Below are 14,886 nucleotides of genomic sequence, written 5' to 3'. Positions count from 1 at the left end.
CAAAATTTCCTTTCAACAGTTCTCCAGACACCACGGGTGGAAACAATTAACCAACTCATAAAAATTGTGATTTTTAGCTTGAACTGTACTGCTTTAAAGAAAATATATGTGTGCTTGTAGTCCCAGCTACTGGAAAGGCTGAGACAGGAGGATCACATGAGTCCAGGAGTTTAAGGTTGAAGTGAGTTATAATGATGCCACTGTATTCTAGCCAGGTGACAGAGGGAGACTCTGTCACAAACAAACAACAAACAACATTAGGGATTAGGATGAGGGATCAGGCATCTGGTCTCACGGTGCTGACGTGTTAGTGATGCTTGTAGCATGGTTATAAGTTTAGATTTTAAGTAACACAAAAGGTCCAAGGTGTCATGAACTCCAAAGCCATATTGTCCAAGTGTGCTCTACTCCCTGAACAGAATCACCTGACCTAACATCTGCAGTGTAAAGCAGATTGCTGCCTCCCCAAACTTGCCCATGTCTTAATCACTGGAATTTAGGAATATGTGTACCTTACAGGGCACAAAAGGGCTTTGCAGATGTGATTATACTAAGCCTCTTGAGATAAGAAGACTATTCTGTATCATCCAATAGGGTCAGTGTAATCACAAGCCCTTACGAGAGGGAGGCAGGAGTGTTAGAGAAATTTGAAGATGTTAAAAGTGAAAAGTGAAGGAAAGTGGCTTTGAAAGTGAAGGAAAAGGCCAAGAGCCTTGGAATGCAGGCAGCTTTTAGAAACTGGAAAAGGTAAGGAAACAGATTCTCCCCTAACGTTCAGCAGGAGTACAGTACTGCTGACGCATTTTAGACTTCTGACTTCCTACCACTAAATCTGTGGTAATCTGCTACAGCAGCAATGAGAAACTAATAGTCATTATAGAAAAATCAATCATCTTTATATATATGTGGGCCACAAACAACTGGAAAATGAAAAAAAAAATTTTTTTTGAGACAGAGTCTCACTTTGTGGCTCAGGCTAGAGTGAGTGCCATGGTGTCAGTCTAGCACAGCAACCTCAATCTCCTGGGCTCAAGCGATCCTACTGCCTCAGTCTCCCGAGTAGCTGTGACTACAGGCACGTGCCACTATGCCCGGCTAATTTTTTGTATATATATATTTTTAGTCGGTCAATCATTTCTTTCTGTTTTTAGTAGAGACGGGGTCTCACTCAGGCTGGTTTCAAACTCCTAACCTTGAGCAATCCACCCGCCTTGGCCTCCCAGAGTGCTAGGATTACAGGCGTGAGCCACCGCGCCTGGCTGGAAAATGAAAATCTTAAAATAGTACTATTTACAATAACACCAGCAAATGTAAAAAACTTAGGAATGGATTTTAACAAAAGATGGACAATACCCTGTCATTTAAAATTATAAAATGGGCCGGCGCGGTGGTTCACGCCTGTAATCCCAGCTCTCTGGGAGGCTGAGGCGGGCGGATTGCTCAAGGTCAGGAGTTCGAAACCAGCCTGAGCAAGAGCGAGACCCCGTCTCTACTATAAACAGAAAGAAATTAATTGGCCAACTAATATATATAGAAAAAATTAGCCGGGCATGGTGGTGCATGCCTGTAGTCCCAGCTACTCGGGAGGCTGAGGCAGCAGAATCGCTTGAGCCCAGGAGTTTGAGGTTGCTGTGAGCTAGGCTGACGCCATGGCACTCACTCTAGCCTAGGTAACAAAGTGAGACTCTGTCTCAAAAAAATAAAATAAAATAAAATTATAAAAGATGTGTCTTGTCCATTTCCTTAAAAAAGAAAAAAAAAGAGAAATAAAATTATAAAAGAGGGGAATTTTTAAAAGACCTGAATAATGAAGAGATCTAACATGTACCGGTATCGGAAAAATCAATATTGGTACAATGTCAGTTTCTCCCAAATCGATCTATATATTCAACATAATACCGACCCAAATCCCAGCAGGTTTCTTTAATAGAAACTGAAAAACTGATTCTGAAGTTTATCTAGAAGTGCTAAATATTTAGAATTGACAAAGCAATTTTGAAAAAGAGTAAAATTACAGTACTTATATGATTTTAAGACTTATGAAACTAAAGTAATCAAGACAGTATTATATTGGCATAAAGATAGACTGAAGCAGAATAGAAAGTCCAGAAATATACCTAGATGTATACAGTAGCTGATTTCTGATAAATTACCATGTAATTCTGCAGCTAGGAAGGCTGAGCTGAAAATGAAGCCTAGAATCTGTCTATAACAGGGGCAGTAATGCAAAGAAAATCAATTGTGCAGCCTCAACAGGTCCGCTGAGTTACAGTCAGGGCTCATACAGGGAAACAGTGGGATCTCAAGACCTGTTCTGTGTCACAGTTTGTCCACAGGAACCATTATTCACCATCATGTTGGTCCACCATACTGATGACAAATGCTAAATGTACCCAGTGGGCAGCATGTGACAAGGATCATAGATGTTCTAGCAAGACATCTGACTAAAGGAGTACATAAACCTGAAGATTCAGAGACTTGTGAAATTGATGCCTTTTGGGGGGGCTAGGGGGCTGTTCCAATGGTCCAGGGAATGTAAGGACATCACCCAAAGGTAAAGGACAAGTTGTTTCATCTTTTCCCTCCTAATCCCAGAGAAACTGGCACAGTGCTTGGTGGGCCTCTTTGGATTTTGGAGGCAGCACATACGGCACCTGGGAAAACTGTTTCAACCTACATATCAGGTAACCTGGAGGGCTTCTACTTTTTAGTAGGGCTCAGAGCAAGAGAAGGTTCTATAATAAGTCCAAGCAACAGTGCAAGCTTACTTGCAAATACAATGGTTCCAAAAATATATCTGGTAGATACAGATTCTGTATGGAGTCCCCTGGCAAGCCCCAATAGGAGAGTGTATTAGTTTCCTACAACTGCCATAACAAAATATCATATACTGGGCAGCTTAAACAACAGAAATTTATTGGCTCATAGGTTGGAGGCTAGTAGTCAGAAATTAAGGTGTGGTTCCTTCTGACAGCTATGAGGAAGAATCTGTCCATGCCTCTCCCCTAGCTTCTGGTGGCTTGCTGGCAGTCTGGCATTCCTTGGCTTTGTAGAAACATATCCCCAGTCTTTGCCTTCATCTTCACTTGGCATTCTCTCTGTACACTATGTCCAAATTTCCCCTTTACATAAGGATTAGAGCTCACATCCAGGTGCCCCCTCCAAAAAAATGCAAAAAATAAAAATTTCCCAAACAAGAATGATAGTCATATTAGATCAGGGACCCACCCTGCTCTAGCATGACCTTGTCTTAAGAAATTACTTCTGCAATGATCCTATTCCCAAATAAGTTCACATTCTGAGATGTTAGGGGCTAAGACTTCAACATGTAAATTGGAGGAGGAGTGGTGATACAATTCAAGCCATAACAAAGAGTTGTGACACAAATACCTAAGGTTCTGGAGCAAAGACATGCCTTTTAAGGCAAGAAAAAATAAACACCCTCCATTTTAAAAAGGTTCTGGCATGCTAACAAACTTCATAGGGGTTAAAACTTTGACCTTAGCTCATGACTATTCAACCTGAGCTACCTATCATGAGTTGTGTGTTTTTGTTTTGTTTTTGTTTTTGTTTAGAGACAGAGTCTCACTCTGTTGCCCTGGCTAGAGTGCCATGGCGTCAGCCTAGCTCACAGTAACCTCCAACTCCTGGACTCAAGCAATCCTCCTGCCTCGGCCTCCCGAGTAGCTGGGACTTCAGGCATGCGCCACCATGCCCGGCTAATTTTTTTCTATATATATTAGTTGGCCAATTAATTTCTTTCTATTTATAGTAGAGACAGGGTCTCACTCTTGCTCAGGCTGGTTTCGAACTCCTGACCATGAGCGATTCCTCCCACTTCTCCTCGGCCTCTCAGAGTGCTGGGATTACAGGCATGAGCCACTGCACCTGGCCAAGTTGTGTGTTTTTACATACACCAAATCATAAGGTACAGCAAGTGCAGCAGTAATCCACCATGTGAAAGATGTAGTATATTTGGAGTCTGGCTTAAACAAGTCAAGAAAGCACAAATAAGTCACATGGCCTGGACTCCCACATCACTTACTTCTCTGCCCCACTGCCACCTCACCCATTACTTATACCTATGGCCTTACAGAAGTTCTCTACAACCAACATGTAAGCTTGAGGGCTTACAGGATGCCTTATCCATTGACATACCTTAAACTAAGGAATCCATTTAATAGCCAAAGAGGTGTGATAATAAAACTACAGAGTTCATGGTACTTACTAATCATATAGAAGCAGCTAGCCACATAGAACTTTGGAATGGCCTACTGAAGACTCAGCTAAAATGCTAAGATACAATGTTTTGCAAAGTTGGGGAGCTGTCTTTCTGGATGCAGATGCATGGGACTAATATAGGTATATAGTACCATGTTTCCAACAGAAAAACTACATGTGTTCAAGAACCAAGAGAATGAAACAGGAGTATCCCCTGTTACTGTTACACCTGGTAACCCAATTGTAGAATTTGTGCTTTCTAGCTCCAAGATCTAGAGTCAGCTGGGTTATAGTCCTCATTCCCAGGAAGAACATTTCCTTTAATAGACACTGTAAGTGTTCCACTGAACTGTAAACAGAATACTACTGGGCCACTTTTAGGGCCCCCACAGTCCATGCCACCCACACTACATAAATACAAAAGCTTACACTCTGCCAGCTGCATTCAGTAATATACCTTCCCGAACCCTTTAGGCAGGGGTCCTCAAACTTTTAAAACGGGGCCAGTTCACTGTCTCTCAGACCATTGGAGGGCCGTTGGAGAGCGCGGCGCACATTCCACACATGCACACTGTGGGCCCAGGTCGAGTTGGCTGCTAAGCAAGACAGGCATCTGGGACAAAAACACCCAGTGGGCCTGATAAATTCCTTGCCGGGCCGCATGTGGCCCAAGGGCGGCAGTTTGAGGACACCTGCCTTTAGGCATTTCAATGTAGGAATGGAGACAGGGTGGGGAGGAGAGACTGGTTTAGATAAAGAAAAAAAATACAATGCATAATAATGCTCTTAGAGATGAGTTGGAACACTGGAAGAAAATACGAGGATGTAGCTGGAGGAATAAGTTCTGCGAATATGATGTCATCAAGGAGTCAGCCAGCCATTGATAAAGGAGTAAAGGCACACTCAAGTAGATTATTGGAAAGAGTCTTGGGGAAGTAGAAAAGGCAGAAAATAATGGCAACCATGGCAGGATCAAACCTCATAAGGAGTGAAACATTGGTCAGGACTTAGAAGATAATTCAGGATACCACCTAGTGGTAGGCTCTGTAGGTAAGCTTACATAGGTAATCTCTGTAACCGGTGGCTGTTCCTTTTGTGGGCTTTTCCATTTTTGAGCTAGCCATTCAAGGTCTCAGTTAATGTTTTATAAAAGGCGAAGTTATTCTTGATCTACTCAGGAAGTAATGGTAGAAACTATACTTATTGTAATAACACTTTGACAACAAAAATGCCTCCAATTCAACTTAATGTACTAATTTCACTATCTTTACTTTGAAAACTCCCTGGAAACGTTAGCCACGCTCAGAATCTCATAACTATCTAGTGTTGGAAAGAACATCTGTTGCCCATAGACCAAGTATTCAAAAATACTGCCCATTCAACTGTCAATACAAAAATAATCAGGGTCCCAAGAGAAGCAACCACGTCGGTTTGTGACACCACTTATCCTTGATCTCCCTCTGTCTACGCCACTTGGTTTCAATTCTTCTGCCACACACACACAATCACTATTATTGTTTGATAATTATAACTATTATAATTATTGCCATCGATAAGAAAAAATAGAAGAAACGTATAAGTATCTGAGCAGGGCAGTATGAAGGGAAACCTAATCTTCCCGCCCATGCACGTCCTCCGAGCTGACAAACTGAGGAGCGAGATCCCCAAAGCCAGGGGTTGGAGCCCTGCGACTTGGAAACCAGGACCGAAGTCCTCCTGCGTCCTAGAAAGAACACCGAAGCGAAGGTCAGTCCCGGAAGGCGTCTGTGACGCACTTCCGGCCCTTGTGACGCTTGCTCTGGGTTCTGATACCCTTACGGCCAGGATCCAAGGCCAGTGTCCTTCGATCCTCCGAGCCACAGCCGTCTTCCACCCCAGTACCCCAGTCTTCTCTGGGGTTCACGGTGAGACATGGGTGCTGCCAGGGAGGGCGGGCGAGAACAGAGGCGGATGTATGCGGCTGTGCTCAGCTGCCCCCGCGTCAGAACGGCCCCGAACGTGATGGAGGGGGACCCATGTATCCATCCCCAGTCCCAGCCCCAACGGTAGGACGCGTTGTCTCCCAGAAGAGACAGTCCCTGGGTTCAGATGGGAAAGGTACGAAGTTTTGGTTTCTGAACCGGGACGGATACTCCTGGGACTGGGGAGAGGGAGTCTGCATGTCCCTTCTTGTCCCCTAGCCTTCGGTTTTCACCCCAAGGAGCCGTGAACAAAATGACCCTAGTCTGATTTCTGTGCTCCCTACTTGTCCCCATTTGTTTTCTTTCTGGTGAGGGCTTTTTCTGAGTTCCTATGGACCCCGAGTTGTAAAATTTGGGCGACCTTGGAGGATACCAAGTTCCATGGGCCTTTTTTTTTTTCTTTTTAATTTGATGGGTTTGGTAAGTCTCACAAGTGTCCACAGATCATCTGTTCACCCTCAAACCAGCACCATTATGATGGTGATGAGTGTCTGAAGCCTATTGAATAAAGAAGTGATTAGGATGCAATAGGAAAAGATTATATACACTTCACCCTTTTCCTTTCAGTTTCTGGAGTTTATGAGGCTTTTTATTTTTTTTTTATTTATTTTTTTTTTGTTTCTTTCTTCAAATATTGTCTTTGCTGCACATGAGGCTTTTTAAATGAGCAATTTTGGACATTGGGGGGATCCGTCGTGGGAAGTAACTTTGCTTGACTTGGAGGGATGAAGCAGTGGAAAGTGCTTTGGGCCAATAGGTGTCCGGTTATGGGCGCTCTCTCCTCCACGGATTAACAGGATACTCTTTGAAGAAATATAGACCTACCATGTCTCAAATTTGTCCTAAATAAAATAGTTTATATCAAAGGCCCTTGCAACTTTGAAGTTCAATGATAGACTGAATTGAACTGTGAAAAATTCAGCTAGGCAACACCTAATGCCCCACCTCCATTTCCTACTGTGTCACCAGTATACAGAAAGTTACTCCCATTATTGAGAAAGGTTAAGTGACAGAGAACCTAAGAAACATTTATTATACAAACCAGTGCTACATAGATCATAGGCAATCAATTAATGAATGTGGAGAATAGCTTGTAAGCAAATCAGTGAAACCTTACTGTTCAGGAAGGATGTAGATTGGTTATGCAGGGAAATTTAATGGGAGACATTTATATAACTTACCCATGAATGTAAAATTTATTTCTGTATCTTAAACCTGTGCTACTACATAATATTTCTCTCATTCTTACTCAGATGTTTTATAAATAACCTGACAATCATAATATAGTGAAATCTCTTAATTGATAAATGACATGTCCTTTCAAGTCAGGCCTATGGTGAATTTGTTAAACTTTCTATGAATGAGCAGAAAATGTTCATATTGTTCCATTTAAACAATTGTTTTATTTTTTGAGACAGAGTCTCGCTTTGTTGCCCAGGCTACAGTGAGTGCTGTGGTGTCAGCCTAGCTCACAGCAACCTCAAACTCCTGGGCTCAAGCAATCCTCCTGCCTCAGCCTCCCAAGTAGCTGGGACTACAGGCATGCACCACCATGCCCGGCTAATTTTTTCTATATATATTAGTTGGCCAATTAATTTATTTCTATTTATAGTAGAGACGGGGGTCTCGCTCTTGCTCAGGCTGGTTTTGAACTCCTGACCTCGAGCAATCTGCCCGCCTCAGCCTCCCAGAGTGTTAGAATTACAGGCATGAACCACCGTGCCTGGCCTGAACAAAATTTTTTTAACACCTTAACTTACCTGTGAGTTGTATTTAACTCATGCTAGTTTTGAGCCAGGGGCTGTGTGAAGCATATGTAAGTCATGTCTCTTCACCTTGGGAGCCACATGAACTATTTTTCAAGTTGCATCTGACTCATGCACAGAACACAATAAAAAGTAACAAATTTTTTCATTAAATTGTTTTGTTTTTGAAGTATTTATTCTGTTTTGTAATAAAACACCAAGGAAAAAAATTTTTCTAATGTGGCAATTGGTGTGTTAAATATCTATTCATTGCAAGGAACTATGTTAAGTGACTTATAGGCAATAATGAAAGCAAAAGACAATGCTTACTCTTAGGTAGTAGTCTAGCTGAGATAAGGCATGAAAGCATTAAAAATTAAATTTCAGGGCAAGAGTTGTCAAAATATTACATACCCAACCAGTGGTGGAGGCAGTGAGTTGAAAGTCAAGAGAGCATTTGAGAAATATATAATAAAACCCAGTGTTTTTACGGTTACCCACCTGAATTGGAGCAGGAAACTACTCTGTGAAGGCCTGTCCAAGTCAGAGAGGAGTGACTATGCTCCTGGCCTCAGCCCTATCTCTTTCAGTTTTTCCTCCTCCTTGGATTCCCTTCATTTTGATTCATACTGCCACCATGACAGACAGAATGGAGTTTTCCGGAGCTATATCACTAAAAATGAAGGGAAGTGAGCACAGAAAATATAATAGTTGGAAAATGAGGGTAAAAATGGCAACACAAATGATGACATACTAGAAATGCTATAAGATGGGACAAAAATAAAAATTAGAGCTGTCAGGAAGGGCTTAATGGGTTTCAAGAAAGGATAGAATTTTGAGGGATGGAGTTAGGGAGGGAGATTGTTCCAGGAAAAGGGATGAAGATGGGAAACCAGCACATGTTGAACAGTGAGTCCAGTTTGAGTCAAGTATAGAGTCTGTGAAGAAATGGGAGGAAAGACTTGAAGATTGTTTTGGTATGGAGACCTTGAAATGGGATTTATGCTTAATTTTTGAGATGAGAGAGTGATATGTTCAGAGCTGTATTCTGGCAATATTGTTCAGACCCCATTAGTAGTTTGATTTGGAACAGGAAGAAGTTGCAGCTAAGTAGATTATTGCAGTGATCTATGCTAGAGGTAATGAGAGCCCAAACTCTAGTTTAGAAATGGACATGGGACAGGGGATAAATTTGAGAGACATTTTCTGTAGTGGTTATTATAGATTAATGAATAAGAGAATGAAATTAAGATTTGCAGGAATTGCATTATCTTCCAGTATTGGATGAAATTAGTCAAAACAATGAATTCTTGGAGCATCCTTCATTGGATAGCTATTCTTGGTGCGATCCAATCCATCCTTGACATACTTGCTGTTATTTCTTTGCAGGAATCAATTAAGCCATGTGACTAATATTGAAGGTTAGTTTAGTAAAACCAAATAATATCTATAAATCCATTAGGCTTACATAAACACTAAAACATTGCAATATATTAGAAGCAAGCAAATGAGGGTATCTAGTAAGCCCCCATCTGCTATTGAAATCTTATTCTCCCTCTAGAATAACTCATGGGTCTATGTAACATGAAATTTTCAAGTATTCATGTAATTATACAACTTAATTTCTTTTTTTTTCTTTCTTTTCTTTTTTTTTTTTTTTTTGAGTTAGAGTCTCACTCTGTTGCCCAGGCTAGAGTGACGTGGCGTCAGTCTAGCTCACAGCAACCTCAAACTCCTGGGCTCAAGCGATCCTACTGCCTCAGCCTCACGAGTAGCTGGGACTACAGGCACACGCCACCATGCCCAGCTAATTTTTTCTATATATTTTTAGTTGGCCAACTAATTTCTTTCTATTTTTTTTAGTAGAGACGGGATCTCGCTCTTGCTCAGGCTGGTTTCGAACTCCTGACCTTCATCTATCCGCCTGCCTTGGCTTCCTGATTTCTTCTTAATTCTAATTCTTTTCTCTGTGCCCCAGTGGATCATCCTGTATACCCTACTTTGGTGATTACTTTTAAGAGTGACCAGATCACTTTTTCGATTTGGCTATGTAACAGCATACTTAAGACACTGGCTTCAGACTTGGGTTTAAGTACTGGTTCTACTATACTATGCATTGTTAGACATATTTAATCTTTCTCAGCTTCTATTTTTTTATCTGTAAAATAGGATTAATAATCATGTGTACCTCATTAGGTTTCCATAGGTGTTAAAAGAGCTGCGTATGTAATACACCAGATCTGCCTGTCACACAGCTAGCATGAATGAGGGTTACTCAGTATTTACCATGTCACAACACTGGATTTAGTGAATTGTCTTGTATAAGTTGTTAATGGCATAGCAATACAATGTTGCTTTTTAATACTGCTATTAAATTTTTCTACCCTGCAGGATAGCAAAAACCAAACTATAAAACCTCCTAGGTCACAAAGGATAGCCCTGCAAAACAGACCCTGTTTGGATCAAGTTAGCCTGTTCCTTTAACCTGAATAATGACTGCTGAATCAAGGGATTTGTCTCCCCAGGCTGCCCAGGAGATGGAAGGCATAGTGATAGTGAAGGTGAAGGAGGAAGATGAAGATGAAGAAGATGAAGAAGACCATTTTCAAAGGGAAAAAAATAATGTAGAGTCATCTCCACAATTTCTTAGCCACTCTACAACTATGAATGAGAGAGCCTTACTATCATCATATTTAGTTGCATATCGAGTGGCAAAAGAGAAAATGGCCCACACAGCTGCTGAAAAAATTATCCTTCCAGCATGTATGGATATGGTACGTACAATATTTGATGATAAATCAGCTGATAAACTAAGAACTATACCTCTTAGTGATAATACGATATCTCGTCGAATCTGTACTATTGCAAAACATTTGGAAGCAATGCTTATTACACGGCTACAGTCTGGTATAGACTTTGCAATCCAGCTTGATGAGAGTACTGATGTTGCAAGTTGTCCAACATTCTTGGTTTATGTCAGGTATGTGTGGCAAGATGATTTTGTAGAAGATCTCTTATGTTGTTTAAATTTAAGTTCACATATAACTGGATTAGATTTATTTAATGAACTAGAAAAGTGCATTGTTGGTCAGTATAAATTAAACTGGAAAAATTGTAAAGGAATTTCAAGTGATGGAGCAGCAAATATGACTGGAAAACATAGCAGAGTTATTGAAAAATTGTTAGAAGCAACCCATAACAATGCTCTTTGGAATCACTGTTTTATTCATCAAGAAGCTTTGGTATCCAAAGAAATTCCACCAGGTCTAATGGATGTATTGAAAAATGCAGTGAAAATTGTTAATTTTATTAAAGGAAGTTCATTGAACAGCCAACTTCTTGAAATATTTTGTTCAGAGATTGGAGTTAACCATACCCACTTACTGTTTCACACAGAAGTTCGTTGGTTGTCTCAAGGAAAAGTATTGAGCAGAGTATATGAACTCAGGAATGAGATTTACATTTTTCTCATTGAAAAGCAATCTCATTTGGCAAATATTTTTGAAGATGACATTTGGGTAACAAAATTGGCATATTTAAGTGATATTTTTGGCATTTTTAATGAATTAAATTTGAAAATACAGGGGAAAAACAATGATATATTTCAGTATCTTGAACATATTCTAGGATTCCAAAAGACATTATCATTGTGGCAAGCAAGACTTAAAAGTAATCACCCCAGCTACTATATGTTCCCAACATTGTTGCAACACATTGAAGAGAACATTATTAATGAAGACTGCTTAAAAGACATAAAATTAGAGATATTGTCACATCTTTCCTCTTTGTCTCAAACCTTTACTTATTACTTTCCACAAGAGAAATTTGAATCATTAAAGGAAAATATTTGGATGAAAAATCCATTTGCTTTTCAAAACCCAGAATCAATACTTGAGTTAAACTTGGAGCCTGAAGAAGAGAATGAATTATTACAGCTCAGCTCATCATTCACACTGAAGAATTATTATAAGACATTAAGTTTATCAGCATTTTGGATTAAGATTAAAGGTGAATTTCCATTGCTGAGTAGTAAGAGTATATTGCTGTTATTACCATTCACAACTACTTATTTGTGTGAACTAGGATTTTCAATCTTGACACGATTGAAAACAAAGAAAAGAAATAGGCTCAATAGTGCACCAGACATGCGGGTAGCATTATCTTCATGTGTTCCTGACTGGAAGGAACTTATGAACAGGCAAGCACACCCATCACATTAAATAAAATCTTCACGAAATGTTGTGTTTGTACTTTTTAAGGGATTTTTTGGTATGTTGTATTTAAATGTTAATAAAGTTATATTTGGAATTAACTAGGTTTTTATTTTACTACATAGTATTGTTTCATGAAACTTGTTTCATTTGCATGAGTGTGTGTGTATACAAGGTGGTGATATAAAATATATTCATATTTCTGTGAATTACTATCAAGAATTTTGAAAAATAATGTTCTTAACATGTTAATTTTATACTGAAATCTATTCCCATATCCAGCACTGCTGCCTTGCTACTGCCTTTCTGGCAGAGCCCTGTTTATGCTCAGTTACTTGCCCTCTTGGTGTCTATGTGCTTTTCCCTTTTCTTTCTAATTCCAGAAAGTGAGTCTTGATGCTTATTTAGGCTAGGTCATCAAAGGAGGATTAACACCGTTCTCCTTGACTCGGGGTTTATTTAGGCAAGGCCATATGTTATAATTCTAGCTAATGATATGTTTAGGTAGTCTTCTGGGCTATTTCTGTGGTTTTCCTTGTTATCTAAAAGGACACAAGAGAGAAGATAGTGATGATAGTGGCATAATTTTTTAATCTCTCCAGATGCCTCCTTGAAAACACATGGCAACTAGGACTGCAAAACTGAAACCTTCACATGGATGGCATCTGTAGTAAAACCAGGTAACAGGGCACCTCCAACAGTTGTGAAACTGACATGACCTCAAGTCATTGTATAAAAGAAGCAACAAGCAACTAACAGACCTGAGAACTGCAAAATAATCCATAGTTACTGAATGCAAAATTTCTATGAGCTATATTGAGAACCACAGCTGAAACTAGGAGGAGTTTGCACACTTCAGTACAGGGCAGGTATTAGGGGTTGGTGGTACAGTTGGAGCAGTGTGGGCCCTGTGAAATATTTAATAGAACCCAACTTGACCAAGACAGGGACAAGAGACCATGTAAAAGAAGTCTTTGTGTCCTTGGGGACTGCTTTGTTTAGTTTTCTCTACCTAGAATTAAGATTTGTCTATCTTAATTGATAAGTGAGAATTGGCCTTTGGTCAACTTCTAGGTTGTAAGTTTCTGCACAAGCACCATCCTTAAGGACTATGACAGTTTTTGTGGGGCCTTCTCAATCAAAAATCCTGCCTCTTCTGGACCAAATACTTGCTTCCTTCATGTTTTCTCACTATAACATAACTCACATGTATCTCACTAGCAGTTTCACCAGGGACAATTTGGAATTGCAGTGGCCATTTTTGGGGAAAACTTTGGACATGAATGGAATTGGTCATTTGAGAAGTTCCTTAAACAAAAAGGAAATAACCCTCATGAGATTATTTGTAGTGTCTCTGGAAGAGATCTTTTTACTTAACATAGGAGACATACTCCCCTTGGCTTCTATGCTTTAGAGATAAATAAGTATTGGCTTCTTAATTGTATGACAGTCTAAAACTGATTCTGCCTTACTTTGTTTTCTTTCTTTCCCTCTTATTTTTCCTTTCTTGGGAAACTTTTAAAGATTAACTAATAAGGGAAAACCAGGCTATTACTTATGTATACTCTAAAAATATCTATTCTAGATGGTAAGAAATAACCAAAACAAGCCAGGCACCGTGGCTCATGCATGTAATCCTAGCACTTTGGGAGGCTGAGGCAGGAGGATTGCTTGAGCTCAGGAGTTCCAGACCAGCCGGAGCAAGAGCGAGACCTGGTGTCTACAAAAAAATAGGAAAAAAAGTTAGCTGGGTATGGTGGCGTGTGCCTGTAGTCCCAGCTACTCTGGAGGCTGAGGCAGAAGGATCCCTTGAACCCAGGCATTTGAGGTTGCAGTGAGCTACAATGACGCCACTGCCTTCTAGCTGGGGTGACAGAGCAAGATTCTGTCTCGAAAAAAAAATCAGGTAATGTAACTCCTCCAACTTGGTTCCTCCAACTTTGGAAAGTTGTTTTGACTACTAAGCCATTTGCATTTCTATATACATGTTAGAATTAGCTTGTCAGTTTATACCAAAAAGCCAGTTAGGATATTGACTGGGAGTGTGCTGAATTTATGCATTCATTAGGGGATTTTTATTTTGATACCTTTGTCAAAAGAAACCAAGATTGATACGTTACTATTAACAAAACTCCAAACCTTGTTTCACCTATTTTTCTCTTAATATCCTCTTTCTAATCCATATGGTAGACGGGTAGGGAGGCGGGGGCAGATTCTGAGGATCAGCGTCATCTTGTATGTTGCCTGCTTCATTTGAGGCATCTTCTTCAAGCAAAGGAAAAGGTTCTATTTTCCAACAATGTGGTCCACTTTTGCAGAGCCAGAGTTAAAGGAAACCTAGGAGTTTAAAGTGCTTCAAGCACAGCTACCCATATCATCCCATCCCTTCCACCTTTTCCCCACCAGAGCTTTGCTAAAGTTCTATCGTTCTCAAGACTTTGTTTTTTTGAGATACGGTTGTGCTGTCACCCAGGCTGCAGTGCAGTGGCATCATCATAGCTCACTGCAACCTCAACCTCCTGGGCTCAAGCAATTCTTCTGTCTCAGTCAAGTAGTTGGGACAACAGGCATGCATCACCATGCTCAGCTAATTTTTGGTTTTGTTTGGTAGAAACAGGGTTTCACTCTTGCTCAGGCTGGTCTTGAATTCCTGGCCTCAAGAGATCCTCCCACCTCAGCCTCCAAAAGTGCTAGGATTAAGTCAGTTATTAATTAAGTCTTGAACTTTAGTTCTGTGATTCTGTTTGT

General features: G+C 40.2%; 1 protein-coding gene across 2 annotated transcripts; it reads left to right on the top strand.

The window, feature by feature from the left end:
* Positions 1-6,000: 6,000 nt before the first annotated feature.
* On the top strand, positions 6,001-12,318 carry FAM200A (family with sequence similarity 200 member A). Of its 2 annotated transcripts, none has more exons than XM_075995310.1 (2): positions 6,001-6,125; positions 9,794-12,318. In XM_075995310.1, the coding sequence occupies exon 2, from the start codon at positions 10,420-10,422 to the stop codon at positions 12,145-12,147; it is 1,728 nt and encodes a 575-aa protein (XP_075851425.1). In that variant the 5' UTR covers positions 6,001-6,125; positions 9,794-10,419; the 3' UTR covers positions 12,148-12,318. The 2 variants fall into 2 exon arrangements, with proteins under 2 accessions (XP_075851425.1, XP_012614821.1); XM_012759367.2 differs by having other exon boundaries at positions 10,319-12,317.
* The last annotated feature ends 2,568 nt before the right edge of the window (positions 12,319-14,886 follow it).

Source organism: Microcebus murinus, chromosome 19, assembly GCF_040939455.1.
Source record: "Microcebus murinus isolate Inina chromosome 19, M.murinus_Inina_mat1.0, whole genome shotgun sequence".
Taxonomy (NCBI): Eukaryota; Metazoa; Chordata; class Mammalia; order Primates; family Cheirogaleidae; genus Microcebus; species Microcebus murinus.
Note: the sequence above shows the minus strand (reverse complement) of the source record. Positions and strands in the feature narration are given on the sequence as shown.

What these genes read in the sequence shown, in the direction of transcription:
- FAM200A (XM_075995310.1), top strand. Translation starts at nt 10,420, where the DNA reads ATGACTGCTGAATCAAGGGATTTGTCTCCCCAGGCTGCCCAGGAGATG.